General features: G+C 41.5%; 1 protein-coding gene across 1 annotated transcript; it reads left to right on the forward strand.

Annotated features, from left to right (window-relative positions):
• The first annotated feature begins 7070 nt into the window (after positions 1–7070).
• Positions 7071–17810, forward strand: rgs17 (regulator of G protein signaling 17). The gene is made up of 6 exons (XM_053875361.1): positions 7071–7357; positions 11145–11507; positions 12586–12716; positions 16016–16087; positions 16290–16521; positions 17091–17810. The coding sequence occupies exons 2-6, from the start codon at positions 11505–11507 to the stop codon at positions 17277–17279; spliced, it is 627 nt and encodes a 208-aa protein (XP_053731336.1). The 5' UTR covers positions 7071–7357; positions 11145–11504; the 3' UTR covers positions 17280–17810.
• Positions 17811–18316: the final 506 nt, after the last annotated feature.

Genomic DNA, 18316 nt, shown 5'->3' on the forward strand with positions numbered 1-18316 from the left:
TTATGCTACCCTTTCAAAAGTGACGGTGAATATATCAGAATGCACCAGTAGGCTTTACAAATAATGACTTTTAAAATCCCATTTGGCATCATGAATATGATTTATTTAAACCACTAAGTTCAGGGAAGCGTTTCCTCGGGAGATTGGTGGACGATGATGAGTTGGTCTCGGCTGTAATTCGCCCATGAAAAAAGAGGAGGCTTGAGCGGACACTGCACTGACCTCCATGGAGATGTGACCGTCGGAGAAGACACTGGCCGCTCGGACAGAATTTTAAATACAGAGGTTCCTCATGAGACCATCCTGCAAACTTGGATACCATTTTCAAGGCAGCTTATTTCTTTATTAATATACATTCCTGCTGAACAATCACCATTCTTGTAAGTCCCGACTCAGGTTTTTATAAAGAGACTGAGAATGTTTAAGTCTCCTTTTTTTTTTTTGCTCCAGAACCACCTCACGTAGAAAGTCAGTTGTGCACTCATCATTGAGCTCCATACAGAATAGGCAGCAGAATATCTCTCCTCCCTGGATATCACTGCAAAATCCAGCCCGACCCCAGTGATTTTGGAGGCCCATGAGGTTGTGGATAAAGATAAATAATTCAAGTCACGACTTTTGAGATGTTTCTCAAACCTATAAAAGAATCGTGGAATCTATTTTACATGAGCTTAAGCAGGGACCTTAAAACTGTAATTGCTGATTCCTTCTGGCCTGAGTCAGCACTCAGGGTCACTGCAGAAAGTCGAATTAGGCAGAACATTTTGGAAATAAAAAGCAGAACAAGAGCTGTTATTCTTCCAGCACAGGTTTGTCTGTTCCCCCTCAGTGGTGGTGACTGACCGGGTAGTTTAATAGGGAAGTTACAAGTTACTGGTTATTAGTAACTAGTCAACCCCACACTTAAACACGTCCACAACTTATAATATCTTGTAGCTCAGGTGCGCTGTGTGATTTCATCCTCTTGATGATGCAAGAGAGCGTGTTGAATATCAGCCGTTTATATGGTGAGATGAAGCTTCATTACTGAGCCAAGGCTTGTATTTATCATGATAAATGTCATGATATTTAATGTGTTGTTATTCTAATAAAAGCATACTTAAACATCAAAAAGTGTTTAAAGTGGTGTCAAAATTAGCCTTTATGTCATTAAAGCGAGAGATACGCAGCAGACTTGGATGTGGCAAAGGAGGACAAGTGTCAAGGGAGTGACTTGAAAGAAGATGATCATGTTGGACAAAGACTCCTGACTTGTGTTCTCCAGACTTTTTTTTATTGTTGAATTGACTGCAACCTTTTTTAAGTACGTATTTAATAAAAAATGATGATAAAATAAGTACATCTTTTGAATTGTGGTGTTCGTTCAGTAGCTTCACGCACTTGTTTTGTTAGGGAGGTCCTCACAAGGCTGGAGGCTGATGCACGTTTTGGATGGGCGGCGTCTGAGAGGCTGAGAATGTTCTTGTGTGTGTGACCGGACTAGTTCAGTGACTCATTAATGCAGCAAATTAAAACAGTAAAACAGGTTCGGGCCGTAGAGTGTCTGAAATAGCGTGGAGATGGCTCTCGCAGTCAGTAATGTGACGGGTGACGGCGAGATGCACCAGTGAATGGTTAGTTACCGCTGTCTATTCTGCATTTCAATCATGGGAGTTCAGACATTTATGAATGGATTCAGAACCGTTCACATTGGAATCGCGACCCTTGGCGTCACACGTGACAACAAGAGAATATGATGACAGACATGCTGTGCAGCGGGATGGGTGAAACGACAGTCGCTATTAGCAGGAAAATAGCAGCGGCACACAGAACTCCCAGGGATTGATTGAAGTTACATTAGCAGTTGTGATCACGACGCCTTTTCTGACACTGAAGAATGTTTGAAATGGCTAGCAGGACTAGGGAGGATGATAAATTCAGATGGAGGGGGCTGACTTGCAGCGGCAACCTCTTATGGGAAATATCAAAAGATTGAGGTATAAATGCCACCGAAAAAAAATAGATCTTGATATTTAACCTTTATTATTTTAAAAAATAATCATAAATAGTAATACCTTGGGGTGAATGTATAATTTTAAATTCCATCAAGAACATTTCGTCACAGCATCAAAAGAGCATGAAATATCAAAAATCAGAGGTTGCGTTTGCACCAAGTTCAAAGAGTTTTGATGGCATTCAAATCTGAAGGTTACTGTGCCATCTCCTCTGAAAAAATTCAAGAGCAAGGGTTTGAATAACATGTGTTCGGAATTCAAATGTCCTTTTTTCATGCCGTTTTTACTCATCTGTGACTTACCTTCACTGATAACAAGTGGAATTAGATGTAACCTTCTACACCAAAACATCAATCTCTGAGTGTCCGCTGGCATCTTGCCGCTCTAACGGAGACTCATATATCACAGACGGCGCGCTCGATTCTATGGTGCGCACACTGTCAACAAAACAGATAGCAGCAAACTTAAAAGCCTCAGTTTCAATCTTTATTCTGCCTTTAAAAAAACTGTCCTATAAATCTCCACAAAAGCTGTTGTAGAAAACTGTTTCATGTCATGATTCCAATATCATCTTCCTCATTGTCATGCTTCACCAGTAACAAGTTTTGTTAGTTTGAGTGTTTGTTGACTTCTTTCCGGTTTTATTTTAGAGGTTAGTCTGCTCTTCTTGTGTGCACCTCATCTGTCTGCGTCCCCCTCTGATCCCTTCATTGACTGTACCTGGTGTCTTGATATGTTTCCCCTTCATTTACACCCACCGTCACGTCTGCGTGATGGCAGCCAGTGTCTTCTCATTAAGTTGAGTCAAGTCTAAATGTCAATTCAAGAAACTGTTTGTCTCATCCTGTCAAGCCATTTTCTCGTCTTGCCCTGTCAAGTCTCGTCAAGTGTAGTCAAGTCATCGTCTCCTCTTGCCCTGTCAAGTCAAGTCTGCTAATCAAGTCAGGTAATAGTCTGGTCCAGTCCCATTTAATCTAGTCTTACCCTCTCACGTCACCAAGTCAAGTCATCGTCACACCAAGTTAGGACAAGTCTTGTCTCGTCATCCTCCAAGTCATCTTGTGTCAAGTCCTTTGCAGAACTAGTTCTGTTCTCATGTTGTCTAGTTTTGTCCTCACCCTCCTTTTGTGTTGTCCTTTAAGGTTTGGATTGAATACCATAATTAAAGTCAGATACTACCCTGTCTCCTACATCTAGGTCCAAAACCTTGACAGACCTCATGACATACATCATCATCTGTTGTGGGTAACCTGTTGAAAACGCTCATTTTGTATGGTCATGTATAGTTTTTGGCTGAATTTCGATCAGGACTGGGACTTGAACGTGGAATTGGTCTGCAAGACATCATTATATCAAAGGCCTTTTGTTGGTTGGCCTCCAAAGTCTGCCACAGTATAAGTTGAAATATTCTGAGGAGTGGAACAACTGCAATTTCCTACTGTAAAACAAGTATTAAAGGTAAGTATTGCAGAAAATTGTTTTTCATATTGCACATCGCTGACGTCAGCAGGTCTGGATTGCATCACTCCCTCGTCGGCACTATTCGATTGTTTAAGACCCCTTATTCAGCAGTTCTTGTGTAGAATCGAAAAGCTTAATATGCCGACAAGAAATGTATTTTTCACAGCCGAGCAGTGGACTGGTGGCTGTTGATTCAACTGAGATTATCTCTCCTCTGTCATGCCCCTGCACATCCGTCAAAGTGGAAAATGGCGACCAGGTGTATTACAGACGAGAGCCTCCGTGTGAGAGATAGGGAGAGAGGAGGCCCTGCTATCTGAAATTACAATCTCGATCCATTTCTTGACAATCTTCGTGAGGTTAAGATGTAAAAATGGTGGGCGGCAAATGTATATGGACAGAAGGTGAGTAACATGTTCATCGTGTTCTAGAAGATTTAAATGGTTACCAAAACGCGTCCATTTAAATTCATATCTAAATAATGAAAGAGTCCAAACCTCTGACACAAGGATCCTGCAAACTTTTGCTGCTGATCTCACTCTGAATCTCCTCATGTCATTTTTTTTCCACTTCCCCACCTCCTGTCTTGTGCCTCAGAACATTTTTAGTTTCTGTCAGGTCAATGTTTTGGATTTCGACTTTCCTCTTTTTTGTCAAGTGGACTACGTTTTGGATTTACCTTGCCTTTTGGATTGTTACTCATTAAAGACGGAGGTATTATTTCCAGACCAACAGGTCCATCTGTAATCTAGAATTAAACACCAAACTATCCTTACAAATACTTGAAGATTTATTGATTCATTTTTTCCCACTGTTTTAAGCAAGTATGCATCAAATTCACTACCTGCTTTAAAAATTCTAATTTCCATTTTTTGCTGATGGAACACACACTCTTTCACATGTTTCATCTTTCTTCTACTGTAATTACAAACATCTTCTCACTAGATTTGTGACCTTGTTTTACTGCAGCACTACAAAATTAAAGGAATGATGGCCAGTGGGTGTGGGTCAACATATCAGACGAAGTCTGGAGTAAATACCTTTTGTCAATATAGGCTTCCTCTATTAATAGTAAACAGAATGTGGAAATTCTCAGATGCTCAAAACAATCTCTACAGTTCGCCACATCGATCCAAAATGCCTTGACACACGGATTGAGTGTTGACAAAAACCCTGATTATGATGGAATGGAAGTCGTCTTCTGGCTGACTGAAATGGCAGCTGACAAGTGGCTGGAAAAATATGACTCACTAAGTCTCATCTGCTTCTCGACATTGAGTGGTGACCTTTTCTTTTGCCTCCCCCTCCAATAACAACTTGAGGAATAAAATCTAATCATTGTGCAACATCGTATCTGTCATTAGGTTGGCAGCCATATTGTTAATTTTTTTTTTTTTTAATGATAATTTTTGCAGGTTATTCATTTTTGCTTGTTTTTTTTCTCTTTTTTTTTGCAGTTTCTTTTGCCTTCTTTGGTGGTTATGTTTGCACGATCTCTTTTGTGAAAACAATGAATAAAGTCAGTGTTTCTATAAATGAAAAAATAAATGAAAGCTACCACACTGTGGAAGAACCTTTATTATTATTATTATTATTATTATTATTATTATTATTATTATAAAACACAGGCCTGTACTGTTTCCTAGTTCGCTCTCTGACAAACTTCATTACATGCACACATGTAAAGAGCAGCTGTAGGAAGAAAAGGAGAAAAAGAATGGAGTGGACTGATCACAGAGCGATCAGGGAGGCAGAGTCAGTGTTTACAGGGACAAGACACATGTTGGAAAATCAATGTCTCGCAGAGCTCTGTGCCGATGTGTGGGCAAATGACACTCAGATGTGCAACAGACGAAAAACTAGATCAGGTTAACTTCGGCAATACAGCAGAGTGGTTATGTATTTATGTTTCTTTGTGCTGAGTTTTATGTCCATAAATGATACAAGATTCAATGCTTGACATTAGGTGCATGTTTCTCCTCTGTGATTTTTCTGACCTTTTCACATGCAGACTACTTTCATTTTCTCAGTCGTTGAAGACAACAGGAGTTGATCCATGTCGCATTAGATGCCTATTAATGAGCCAATGTTCTGTCGTGACTCCCAGGTGACCTTTTCAATATCCGTCTTCAGGAGGAGCGTAGTCACTTGTGTGGTTGCACCATCGAGTCAGGTTGGAGCACCTCATTTTGTCTTTGTTGACTCCTCTACTTGACCCTTGAAAAGCTGAATCACAACAATGACATCATGAAATGCATTTGTTAACCATATATCCATAGGATCCTTATTTTTATAGGGTGAGTGGGGTGAAGGTTGATGCGGGTTAATAAAAGCCTGACACACCCAGGGATATTCAAGCTTTCACTCTATTAGTGCATATACATTTCTGAACTTTACCTGTGGACAGAAGGTGGTTGGCACTCTGAAGGGTCGGTGCTTTTGGTGGCAGTGTTCATGACTGTTGAGTCATGCCTCTTGATTCCTGGCTGATGTGCCTCCCTCCATACTTCATCTGTGGGACCAGGATCTGGTTTCTGATAATGGCAGAGCTTTATTTATTTTGTGTTTTGCATAATTAATCTAGCTATTTATATTTAATTAACCTGGGTAAATGCAGCAATAAACAAAAAAACAAACAAAATATCTCACTTTTTTTTTTCTTGTTTTACCTTTTGTCAAATCTTGGTTGGACCACACCATCCTTTGATGAGCCATCACTGTATTCAACAATTCCAACATATTTGTTGCAGAATGGAATTTAAAAAAAATGCATACGTGGATTTTTTTTGGGCGGAAATGTTTAGACTTTGTTTTTGATTTCACAAATCATATGTCTTGCTGGTTTCTTTTTCTTATTGCTGAGCGTTCTTTTAAATGCAGATTGTGCTTCTGTCCTCTCAGATCTATAATATTCTATATATTAGATGTAAGCACAGCCCACTGAAGCAGCTGTGTGGGACTTCTTGGCTGGCGATGTCAAGATGTAAATGACTGCATTTGGGGCTGCTCTATCAGCAGTTGATATCTTCCGCAAGGTTATGGGGTGTTGATGGATGCACGTGCTCGTCTTCTTGAGAAATTAATGTCAATTTAATGAAGTGGGTGTGTGAGAGAGAGTGAAGGCGCACGGACGGGAGGGGGCATAAGAGAGAGCAGAGTTTTAGTGCCCTCTTGTGTTTACTGAGGGAAGTCATGGCACCATTTCTGCCTCTTATGAGGCTTGTGTGAAGGAATTTTCAATACTGCAAAAATATTTTCAAGCAGGTTTATGATGCACTGGAGGGTGCTGCATCAAGTATTAGTGGTAGTAGTGATAATAGTTGTAGTAGAAGTGGTAGTAGTATTGCATATAAGTTTTTCTATTTGTGTCCTGCATAATAATCTGTCTCAGTGGAGAAGTATTCTTCGTCATATAATGTTGTCAACTGCAACTGGAAACTTTTTGAAGTTCATCCAAGACGCCAAGCTGACGTCATGATATACATCACTCTTACATGAAGGGTTTGTCAATTTAATGGTGAGATGAAAGGAGCTTTATGAAACAGACAGAGCGCCTATAATTCGCTTGTCGACCCTGACACGTTCGTTTGAAATGTAAGACTGAACGTATCCTGTCCACTTGCAGGCTGTTTTCATGAAGGACAGCTGTGAGTTATGAGTGCGGGGTGTCCGGCGCATCTTCTCAGTGGCCACTGCAGCCCCCGAGCATCGCTGGCACCGCGCCTGCGCAGTGCATCCCGGGGCTCGGCGGCGTTCGGTGCTGAAGTGGGGCGGATGGAAGAAAAACGGCGGCGATGGACTTTACACCGCTGGATGCCCATTCACGATGTCATTAATTAAACACCTGGACATTGCATTGTGACGCCCACCACCCCAGGACGCTGACAACCCGACACAAAGGGGTAAGATGGAGATTATTCCCCGGTGCCGTGACTGGTTAGCTGATGTTAGCACGATGCTAATAGCTGTGTGCCACCGCCTCCTTTTGCTGCTGCGATATAGCGGTACTCTCGGCTCAAAAAAGGCCAGCAGGAATAACGGCAGTTTTGTGTTATCATTCTAAGCCACGCGGGTTCATCTGTTATGTCTCTTTGGAGCTGCAACGACTTCACTGGTTAGCAGTACCGGAGCAAGCCAGTAACCAGCCCCGCAGCTAGCAGCAGAGCTAGTGCATGCTGTGTTCGAGCGACTTCTTATCTAAAAAATATGAGCAGGCCTTGACTTAAACACACTGCGACGGGTGTGCACCGTGTTAATCATTCAGTTCCAGTTCATACATAGTAGGCTTTTTGCCCCGTTAGTGACGGTTGGTGTGAGAGCATGCTACAGCACAGCTGAGGAAGCTCCCACAGGTTCCCATGGGCGTGTGAGTCACACTCGCCAGGTTATGTTGTCCACACACATCATGGAGGAAACACCGATTCTCTTGGCTTTAGATGCAAAACTTCCCGTCCCTTCATAAGTATACGACTCCATCAGCTTGTATCACATACAAGGTGATGTTAGTAGTGCAGTTATTTTGTGGAGTAATAGTACGCGTTTTGATGACTATCCCCCCAAAATTTGTACTGAGTTTGAATACACAAGTCAGCTCCAGATGTGACGTCATGCATGATGAATGCTGAATGAATCAGTATTTTATGAGGTTCGGCAAGTGCAGTTTTCGTTTTAAAGCGTATATGTTTATTTTTAATAACCGGTAGAATACACTTTTAGTGTTTCAAATTTTGTCATATTGAAAAACGGTATCCTACAGAAGATTTTTACAAATCAGAGAAGTGAAATAGTAAAATGTAAACTTGAATTAAATTGCAACAACTAAGGGAAGGAAACTGCATCTGCCAATAAAGTGGTGTGCCTTTTTGATTTGCTTGCATTGCAGAATGAATATAATAATAATAAATACCGAAATACAGAAACTGCTCCTGTTTCATTGTTAAACTACAATAGCGCTTAGTTAATGCAAACCGTAATAGTTAATCCGTTCAAGCACGTATATCAGACTAAAAGTGACTGCCAAAACCTGATCCTGACTTTTTATCTGTTGTGCCACTGGCCCACTGGTGGTGGAGGTTTTGCTATCATAGCAGAGTTTTGTGCTCATTGTGCCATTCTATTAAAAAAAAAAATCTTAGATCCAGTCGGTAGACCGTATCACTCCCAAAATTTAATCATTTGTTTCACACATGGGGGTTTTGATAATGGTGCGAGACCAAGACCAAACTTGGCACAGACCAAACCGTTTGTCCAAGTGAAGCATTTCTGTTCTCCATCTATTTTTGAAAACACCACTCTTTGAAAACGTCACTCTTTTTGCAATTCAGTATGAAACTAAATACAGAAGCATAAACCTGTTAGTCATGTCAGTGCAGACATTTATTTCTAATGGAAACGAAACTTTTTTTTTTAAACCGATAACGAACCCCCCCTCGCTTGGCCTTAGTGTCGACTCGATGTTGGGTGAGGTGGTTTCGACTACAACCCTTAAGTATTCATGATGCATGTGTTGGTGATTGATGTGTCCTGTCTCAAGCTCTACAAAGCTGTCAATTCTGATTGGTGCCTTCAAATGTTTAGTCAACCATAAAAATAATCTTAAGCCTGTGGTGTAGCCTCTGATCTGTGTTGGTGTCATTGTGTTCATGATGAATGTTATGTTTGTAAAGTTGAAAATAACATACGGCTCATTTTCTTAAAAATCAGTCTAATGAATAGTAACTGGTTCAGCTAACCCTTCGAGGTTCACTCCAGTGAACACGAGATACATCGAGAAGTATCAGGGACGAGTGTAAATCCTCCTTCAGCTATTAAGGTCTGCTGTCTTGCTTAAAGGCACATAAAAAGCACACAGAAGGGAAACTCAAACTGCAACCTTGCCTTCTGAAGCAACAAGTTTCTGAACATAATAACATATTTCCTTTGTTAATTAAACTTAACTTTGTGTGCTGCCACTGTTCCAAACTTGTCTAGCGCTAACATACCTTATGTATGAACTGCTGATTCCAATATAGTAATATCATATAATTATTTTTGCACATTTCAAAATACTCCAATGTCAAATGATCTCCAAGCCCAGTGAACTAGAATAAGTGTACGTATTAGATTAGAGGTAGGTTTAAGTTATATTAGATAGACAAGTCAGTACAAATGTGGAGGAGTATGAGGAAGCAGAGTCAGTATTCTGGTGTTTAAAATTTCGCTCTTCCTGACTCTGAGCCACTTTCATATACATCATTTTTAGATGTTGGTTGAAGTTGCTTCGGGCCAGACACAGAAATAATAACCCCTCTTCAACACGAGAACATGTCCCAGCGCCGCCATAAGCACAAGCAACAAGTTTGTGGGGACGCACTGACAGGCATGAAATGGCAAAGGAGCTTTCAGATTCTAATGATGCTCTGCTAGTGACAGTGATCAGATGTTTCCTAGAGGTTCTGATTGCAGACTGCATGATAGTAACAAAATAATAAAGTGCTTGTGAGTATGAATCCCAAACCCAGTGCAAAGACTAGGTGCACAATATTATAATTTTTGGTCAGTTAACCACCACTTAGTCTTGTACAGGTTTGGAGGGAGATCTGGAGCCTATCCCAGCAGTCATTGGGCGAGAGGCAGGAATACACCCTAGACAGGTGGCCAGTCCATCGCAGGACACACAACACATACACACACGCACACCTAGGGCCAATTTTAGAGTGTCCAACTAACAACCTACTTGGCATGCTTTTGGACTGTGGGAGGAAACCGATGTTGTGAAATTGTGATTACTTACACATTGTTTAGTGTGGCTTTAGTGTTTAGTGTTCACTGTTGTTGCTGTCCATTTTTTTCCACTGTGGAACTAATAAAGGATTTCTAATCTAATTTAATTAAAGGTGTTCATGTGTACTCAATAGGGTCTGTTCACCACCCTGAGATGTCCATTTTGCATCGTTGCAGTGGCCATACTAGTGGAATGAAATTGAAAATAGGAGCTGTAACACTATGTGAGATTATGAAAATGCAAAAATGAGCAGTAGAGCTACTGACACCACAAATTCTGATGGTTCATGTCTGTCATTCCTTCATCTTCTCATTTGTGCAAATGTCTTGAAATCATTTGTAAATACCCATCTAGACTGTTCACATGCTGAATACAGCTTGTTGTAGTCGACACTATGGCACTATGCTGCCAAAATAGCAGTGTAAATCAAGACTAAAAATATTTTTCAGCTGAACTGGGTTCGATGTGTTTTCATCGTTTAGTGTCAAGTGTTAAAAAAATGCGTTATATATCCCAGCATCCAGCCGATATTTCAAGAACTCCTTAGTCAAACAGCTCACATGGTACTACTGTACATCCTGCATCGGCAAGATGTCAGGTGGGCACATTATCGCAACCTATAATAAATCTTTATGACAAACACAATGAATGATTTACCCAGCTGCTATGGGACAAAACGGCAGTGATGCCTTACAGCAAATATGTTATTGTTTTGATATGGATCAGTTCAACGGTGACATTAGGTTTGCAAATCATTTTTACATTTTTTACTTCCTGGGGTTTCTTGATGATGGATCAGTTTGTTATCATACTTTCTCGATAGCCACCAGAAAATCAATTGCTTGTTAAGATCATTCGTCACTAATTTTACACAATGTTACTATTACTTCTCTGAAATACCTTTTTTGTCTCCTGCTTATCCTCAGATGCTGTACTCTCAAGTCACCCATTTCTGCTGACATCCGTGGAAGCCTCGAAGGGACTGAAGAGCAAGAAAAGTAATCGATTAAGCCAACTTCGAGGAGGTGGTTACGATTATCACTTCATTTTTTGAGTCCTCATTCCATGCCACTGGGTCAGGGATGGTGAAACCAGCAACTTCTCTTATCCTTGCTGAAAACAAGCTCCCTGCCTTGCTCCACCTCTCCAGCCAGCCAAACAGCCTGTCTCTCAACCAAACAGACGCTCAGACAGTGGCACCGTTTACCAGCCTGCTATCGCCCAGCAACCTATTACCTCACGCCATGACTGCTCTGTCTGACCTGTTTTTAGGAAATCACTAATTCATGGTAAGTATCTTTCATGATGTTGTCTCTGGCTTACATGGCTAGAGTCTTGTTACATGCTTTTTTTCTTGTCAGTACTGAAATCCTGGTAAAAGCCTGCAGTTCACATACACTGTGTTTTTTTCCCCCAATTTTCTCAATTAGAATTACCAAGATAATTTTGCATTACTTTCTTGAAAGTCACAAGCTGACCTACAGTAAGATGTGTCTACAAACAATTTGGTAAAGCACAGATAATGATTTCACATCATTGAAGTGCCTGATAGGTTCACAGAGTTGATTGGGTCGCCCATGGGGCCACTCTCTAGGAGCCAAGAGGTGCAATGTTCATGTGTTCAAACAATGTGCTCCAGTAGAAAACAAGTACAGCCATACTGCAGAAGAATGAGACAGATGAGCGTGTTTTGGTGACACTAAGACAGATTATAGTTCATTATTTTTGGAGACGTATCTTAGAATCTGATGAAACCAAAAAGTGTTGTCAAGTTAAAATAAAACCGTGTGAATCTCATCTCAAGCCATCAGCCAGCAGGTTGTAACTTGGGTGCAAGTTGGTCTTCCAGATGCACGACAGCCCACAACAAACCACAAAGCTGGCTACAATGTCATTTTACGATGACACATGATGCAGTGTTTTTAAATGATTGTCACAAAGCCCTGATCTGACTGAATATTTATGATCAAAAATGAGTTGGTCGCCTATGTGTGCTGTTTAGGTCCCTTTCTGGATTTTCCATCAGTAGCCATCCACTTCTATATACAGAGATAGTAGGGGATGACTTGATCAAGATAATGGACTTGAGAAAATATTTGTTGAAAACCACCCTTGCATTGCATGTGAATATGTTTTTAAAGCAAAGACATGGGACTTGAGATGAGCTCACAACAGCAAAAGCCTCAGATCTCGACACTCAAGATGCTTTTCAGTGTTTGTTGGACTATTTTGAATGCATTTTAAAATATCCGTGTAGAAAATTTTCATTAGTTGGTGTCAACATTTCACCGTCCATAAGTGCTATCTACATCATTTCGACTTTCATCATGTGTGTCACGGAATGAAGACATATGCTGTGTTTTGTAGCCCCGAAGTGTGAGTGGAGTGGAGATGAGAAAAAGGCAGGCGGCACACATCGAGCCCCCACCCCAGGTCCCTGGACAACCCCGACCCAACACCTGCTGCCTCTGTTGGTGTGGCTGCTGCAAATGTCTCTGGTAGGATGATATGAATATGTGTCGCTGTTGGATCCCTGATTATTGGTTCTTTAATTCCAAAGCACTGTATGCTTTGAATGGGACACAAGCAACACTTTCATCTATGTCATCGCTGTTTAACAGACTATAAATATTGTGTTCATTTCCTGTTAAACAAGAGTGTTCCCAGTCACACATGATGGTTGCATTATTGAGTTAGGCTCAGCTCTGATAATTTCATCCCCTGCCCTGAGATTTTCTGTTGTTTCTGTCAGTACGTAGTCAAGTGTGACTCGCAAGTACATTGCTACGTTGTCGTCAGGTATCCTTGTGTTCATGCGACATTCCTCAGCCATGTAAGCATCAAAGCTGACATGAACAATCCAAAATTCTGTACTGGGGGTCGAAGAAAAACATGTCTTTGGGTTAGTCATCTCTGTGGTATATTTTGGTGGGTTGCTCCGCAAATATTGCTTGAAAGGGCAGCATAAAATTCCTGCTCCTTTCCATGGTAAAAATGATGTGCTAACCTCAAAATAATTTTCAACAGACTACTGCTCAAGTTTCCACTCTTATCTGTATACCTGAGCAAGGCATCGGATGGAGAAATTAGTGCTGCCTGCTGCCTGGCTTTGGCCGTAACTCCTGCAGGAAAGAGGAGTGAATGAAACATTGTTCCACGGCAGTGAATGTGCCGCTTCAGTCACACCACTTCATCTCAAGTGGTGGCAGCTTGCAGTCTGGGCCAGTTCTGAGTGGCTCGCTGTGATTTACTAACACCGGGGACTCCTCTGCGGAGGAAACCCGAGACATGTCTTTACTGGTGCTTTCCATTGACTGGTGTTTATGGATTCAGTTGTGCAGTTTTGTCTCAGTCTCTGGCATGTTGTAACACTTTGAATTTCAAAGCGAAAGCATGCAAGCAGTCTCTTTAATATTCTGTAGATGTACTACAAGAGTGCCATGCTGCGGTGCAGGTTCCTGTCTTTTAAACTGGGAAGCCAGGGGTAGGTGCCAATTACCAGGGCTTCAAAGTCTGACGGGGAACTCTGTTCCGTAAAACTGAGCGGAGGATCAGACAGAGAGTTGTGCCCAATAATTGATCCTATTGCTTGCCTCTTTCAACTGGATTTCATGGCCCAGTTGAGGGCTTGTGCCACACTGACAAAGACCTTCTCCCAAAGCTTTTTTTTTCTCCTTTAGAATGAGGCTGGCACACAGTTCCTCTTCATAGCCACAAGTAGGGATGGGCAATATGGACAAAAAAAAGTTATCATGATAAATGATGTCATTTCGGCTATGACGATAATTATCACGATAAATACATTTTCATTGTACTCCCATGTGATGGACACACTACTGTCTCTCTTGAAACTGTTTTATAATGAAACTTATTAGTGGAATTTGTCTCCAACGTCATTACTTAGTCATGTTCATGTGTAATAAGTGTAGAGATGAGAAATTCAATGTTTCACCTCTCTGGTAGAACCCGCTCGTGTCTGACAGACAGCTCTTCCAGCTTTATTTTGGGGTTAAATTCAGTCATCTGTCTGCTGTTTCTCATGTCTCTTAACAGTTTACTTTAACAATGGACCAGTCTGGACACATTTCCTAGATGAATATTAGAAATAATGTGAATAAATGAGCATTGAGTCATGTTCTACTCTCGAAATCATTATACAAACTGTCAGTCCTTTGTCTCGTGTGATGAAAAACCTTCACAATTCTCTCTCCTAAAACGGTTGTTTTCCATTGCCTTATTGAAGATTTCACTAATACTTTGACCGCTTTAGAATTTGCTGATGGTCCCTAACTGATTCCGCGTCGTAGCATTAGCGCATCATGAGAGAGTGTGTCCACGATTAGTGAACCCTAATCGGGCATGCGGAAGAGGACGCCTCCGCCAATACCGGAGTGGAGCTCCGTCCAATAACCAACTATTTTCACCACGTTGTTTCGCGAGGCGCCAGACCGCGTCAGAGACCCTATTCGGACCACTCCATCTAATACAATAAACACCGATCCAGAAACTCAGAGTCGGCCAATGTCATAATCAAAGGTTCCCTGTATTAAAAATACGTTTAAAACTACGATCATGAACCAAAGTCCACCACACTCTCCCCAACAACTGTCACACGCCCGTGTCGGCTGTCAAACACCGCGGAACTGGTCATGTTCATGTGTGCAAGTCCAATGCAGCGAGTGAGCCGCATGTTTATCGAACTTATCGTGAGATGCAGAATCGTCATCGTGGAGATTGTGTTTGGGGGTATATCGCGTAAGATAAGTTATCGCCCATCTCTAGCCACAAGTGTCCTCATCTTTCATGTTGGAGCCTCAGAATTCCTTCAGTGCATCTCAATCCTTAGGTTGTCAGACTGGACATGCTTTGGTCATCAAGTCAGTATGTGTCGCCCTGGCAGTAGATCACCATTAGGACTCCAATTACTGCTATGATGATGTCACTAGTGTCAAATGGAACATCCAATTAAGTGTGGATTCTATGCGAAAAATATTTTGATGAGCAAAACCTTTTACATTCATCCTTCCTCCCTTGACATTCTTTTATCTATGAAACACATCCCACAATACATCATCTATTTTCATTCTCGCATCACATGCAGAGCAGCTGTGAAGAACAGCTTGTGCTTTTAGCAGTATTGTGAGGGCGCCCAGGGGCTGTGGCTAGCTTAGCCCATTACCGCAGCACAATGGACACTTTGAGGAGACACGGCAAGCGGAAGGAAAGATCCTCCGTGGTCAGGACCGAAATAGACCTTGCAGTGTGTGTGTGTAGCATTGTGGAGCCAGCAAGTGTGACCGGGCAACAATAGACAGAGGCTGTTGTGTGTATACAGTGTTGCTGTGAAGCTTAAACTGAAGCGCTTATGTTAATTGACTCGAGTATGTGGCGGTGTTTACTGTAGATTATTTTTGTCATGCTGCGCTCACTGGAGTTCTCCTGGCGCCAGTTCCAATTAATTTCCCCTCGAACTAAACAATATTTACATTACAGTGTAGATGTATGTGTAGAGCTGCAAGGGGATGAATCATTGTGTCATTGTTTCAGTTGTAAAGCTGCGGAATTTGTGACCTACAAATCATGTTTTTGGATAATTATTGATTCTGTTTACATTAAAACAGAATGCAATCTATCGTAAAACACATTTACATGATGGTTCAGTTTGCATCACTCTGTATTTGATGAGTCAAAACGAGTACCGATGTCCTACCAATAGGATATTATTTATTTTATTTATTTATTATTTTCAATGTGAAGGATTATTGTAAAACGATTGCCATTTGTGTCACTACTTCAGGAATGAAGACAGAATGGAGAGAAGTGAACGACAGTCTTGCAAGATGGACAGTATTGAAGCTGTCGACGAACAGTAAGTATTTCTTCCTACTTATATTACCTTACTAACATCTACCTTCTACCTCGGAGTTTATTAGGCAAGTCAAAGTTGCCACATCCAGCTTGTAATAATAATAATAATAATAGAGTACAATGCAATAAAATGGTTTCTTGCCCCTTAATTTGACACTTTGTCCACGTCACTTACTCATGTACTTGTGCACGTCTCACCACAGACACCCAAGCCTGGATGAGGTCCTGTCGTGGGCACGGAGTTTTGAAATGATGCTGCGCTCACTGGAGGGCAGGGAGATCTTCCGGGAGTTCCTGCGGTCAGAGTACAGTGAAGACAACCTGCTTTTCTGGATGGCTTGTGAAGAGCTGAAGAAGGAGACAGATCCCTCTGTGGTGGATGAGAAAGCCAGGATAATATACGAGGACTACGTCTCCATATTGTCTCCAAAAGAGGTAAGAAGCTTCAAATCACAGTGGAACACTAGAATATGGACAGAAGAAAAACCTTCAGTTTAAGGTTCATCCTGAAAGTTTAGAAAGGAATGTCTTCTTTTCTAAAATTCTTCTGAAAGTGTTCACATTTAAACATACAGCTGGCAAAGGTATTTATGGTCTGACTGTGGTTGTTTGAACTTGTTAGGATACTAATGACTGAAACCTCCAAGCCCTTTCTTCCTTCAGGGTAGAGAATGGCTTGCAGCACAAGGCGTAGTATTTCTTTTCTTATGTGATATTCAATATTTTTACCTGCCTTATTTTCATTACTTGCAACATACCCATATCAACTCACTATTCCCTGTGTTTGTGTTGTCAATAAAAAACCTGAAAAATAAATGTCTTTGGTAGTTTTTCTGAGGGTCATGTTACATGAAAAGCAAGTAGATTTTTAATTCTTATAATTTTATTATTGGTCATTAATCTTACAGTTTTGTTGTGAAGTTTAGCTCACTTGTTTTCGTCCTGTGTACAAGTGTCCCGATCTAACCAACCTTCATGCTAACAGCTTCTCCTTCCCTTCCCAGGTAAGTTTAGACTCTCGGGTCAGAGAAGGAATCAACCAGAGCTTGGCAGAGCCCTGTAACCTGATGTACGAGGAGGCACAGCTCCAGATCTACACGCTGATGCACCGCGACTCCTTCCCTCGATTCCTGAACTCCTCCGTTTACAGAGACCTCCTTGCCAACAGGAGGCGCACCTGCCTCGAAACCTAAAACTCTACCATCAGTCTTCACCATCCTCGCCAACAAAAATACTACTTAACACGACAACAGTGGTGCCAGAAGTCGGGTTTGGAAAACAAATTCTCCCTCTTTCTTGATTGAAAAGACTGAATGACATATGAGATTGCTGGTTGCATTTATTTATATTTTTAAAAGAAATTCTACCCAGTTGTTGGCTGGGGTCTGGCCGGCCTTTGCTTGTCAGCGATTGGGCCGTGCCCGCGGTTGATTCCGGCCAGTGATTGTGTTGTGCCATCGGCTCGGTCTGACTGATGTGTCTGTGAAACTGACAGTTGTTGAACCGTTTACTTGAGTCAGTACGAGGAGAGAGAGAGAATTACAACTGTACTGTAATGTTTCAGGCTACTCTTCTTCTGTTTCTGTACTCCTCTCTCTCTCATACCTCCTCAGCCCAAGTCGCTCTCCATATTATGGTACTGCATGAGGCTCTTTCTCTCTCTCTCTCTCTCTCTCTCTCTCTCTCTCTCTCTCTCTCTCTCTCTCTCTCTCTCTCTCTCTCTCTCTCTCACTCACTGTCTCTCTCTCTCACTGTCTCTCTGGTAGCGTGACGATGTTAGCCATCGACTGCAGCCTTCACGTGTTCCACGACTGGAAGCCTGTCTCTCTGTCTGGATGTTTACATCCAGAGAAGGGAAAACTTCTGCCAATTTTTTGATAGTTGTACTTATATCAGCAGCACCCATTCATCCTTGCGCCTGTTCCATCTGTCCGAGCACTTTTTTAGGATTCAGAAACTGGGAGCGGAAAGGGCTAGAATCGTGGTTGGGCAGCTACACGTTCATTTACTCATGAACTAGAAAAAAAAAAAAACATCACAAGGCCTTTACTTGTACAAGAAGGCAGCAGAGTTGTCTGAAAGGTAACTTGTTTGGCTTTGCCCCCTCTTCGACTTAGGCTGCGTGCACACTACTTTGTTTTTCTTTAAAAGCAAACAAAAATGATTAAAGACTATTATTTCTTCAAACAGAGATAAAATAGAATTAGATTTTGTTTGCTTCCTGATTGAA

This window comes from Synchiropus splendidus, chromosome 9 (genome assembly GCF_027744825.2).
Source record: "Synchiropus splendidus isolate RoL2022-P1 chromosome 9, RoL_Sspl_1.0, whole genome shotgun sequence".
NCBI classification, from domain to species: domain Eukaryota; kingdom Metazoa; phylum Chordata; class Actinopteri; order Syngnathiformes; family Callionymidae; genus Synchiropus; species Synchiropus splendidus.

Coding starts and splice junctions, on each gene's coding strand:
- rgs17 (XM_053875361.1), top strand. Junction 16,088..16,289: donor ATTGAAGCTGTCGACGAACA/GTAAGTATTTCT, acceptor GTCTCACCACAG/ACACCCAAGCCTGGATGAGG. Junction 16,522..17,090: donor CCATATTGTCTCCAAAAGAG/GTAAGAAGCTTC, acceptor TTCCCTTCCCAG/GTAAGTTTAGACTCTCGGGT.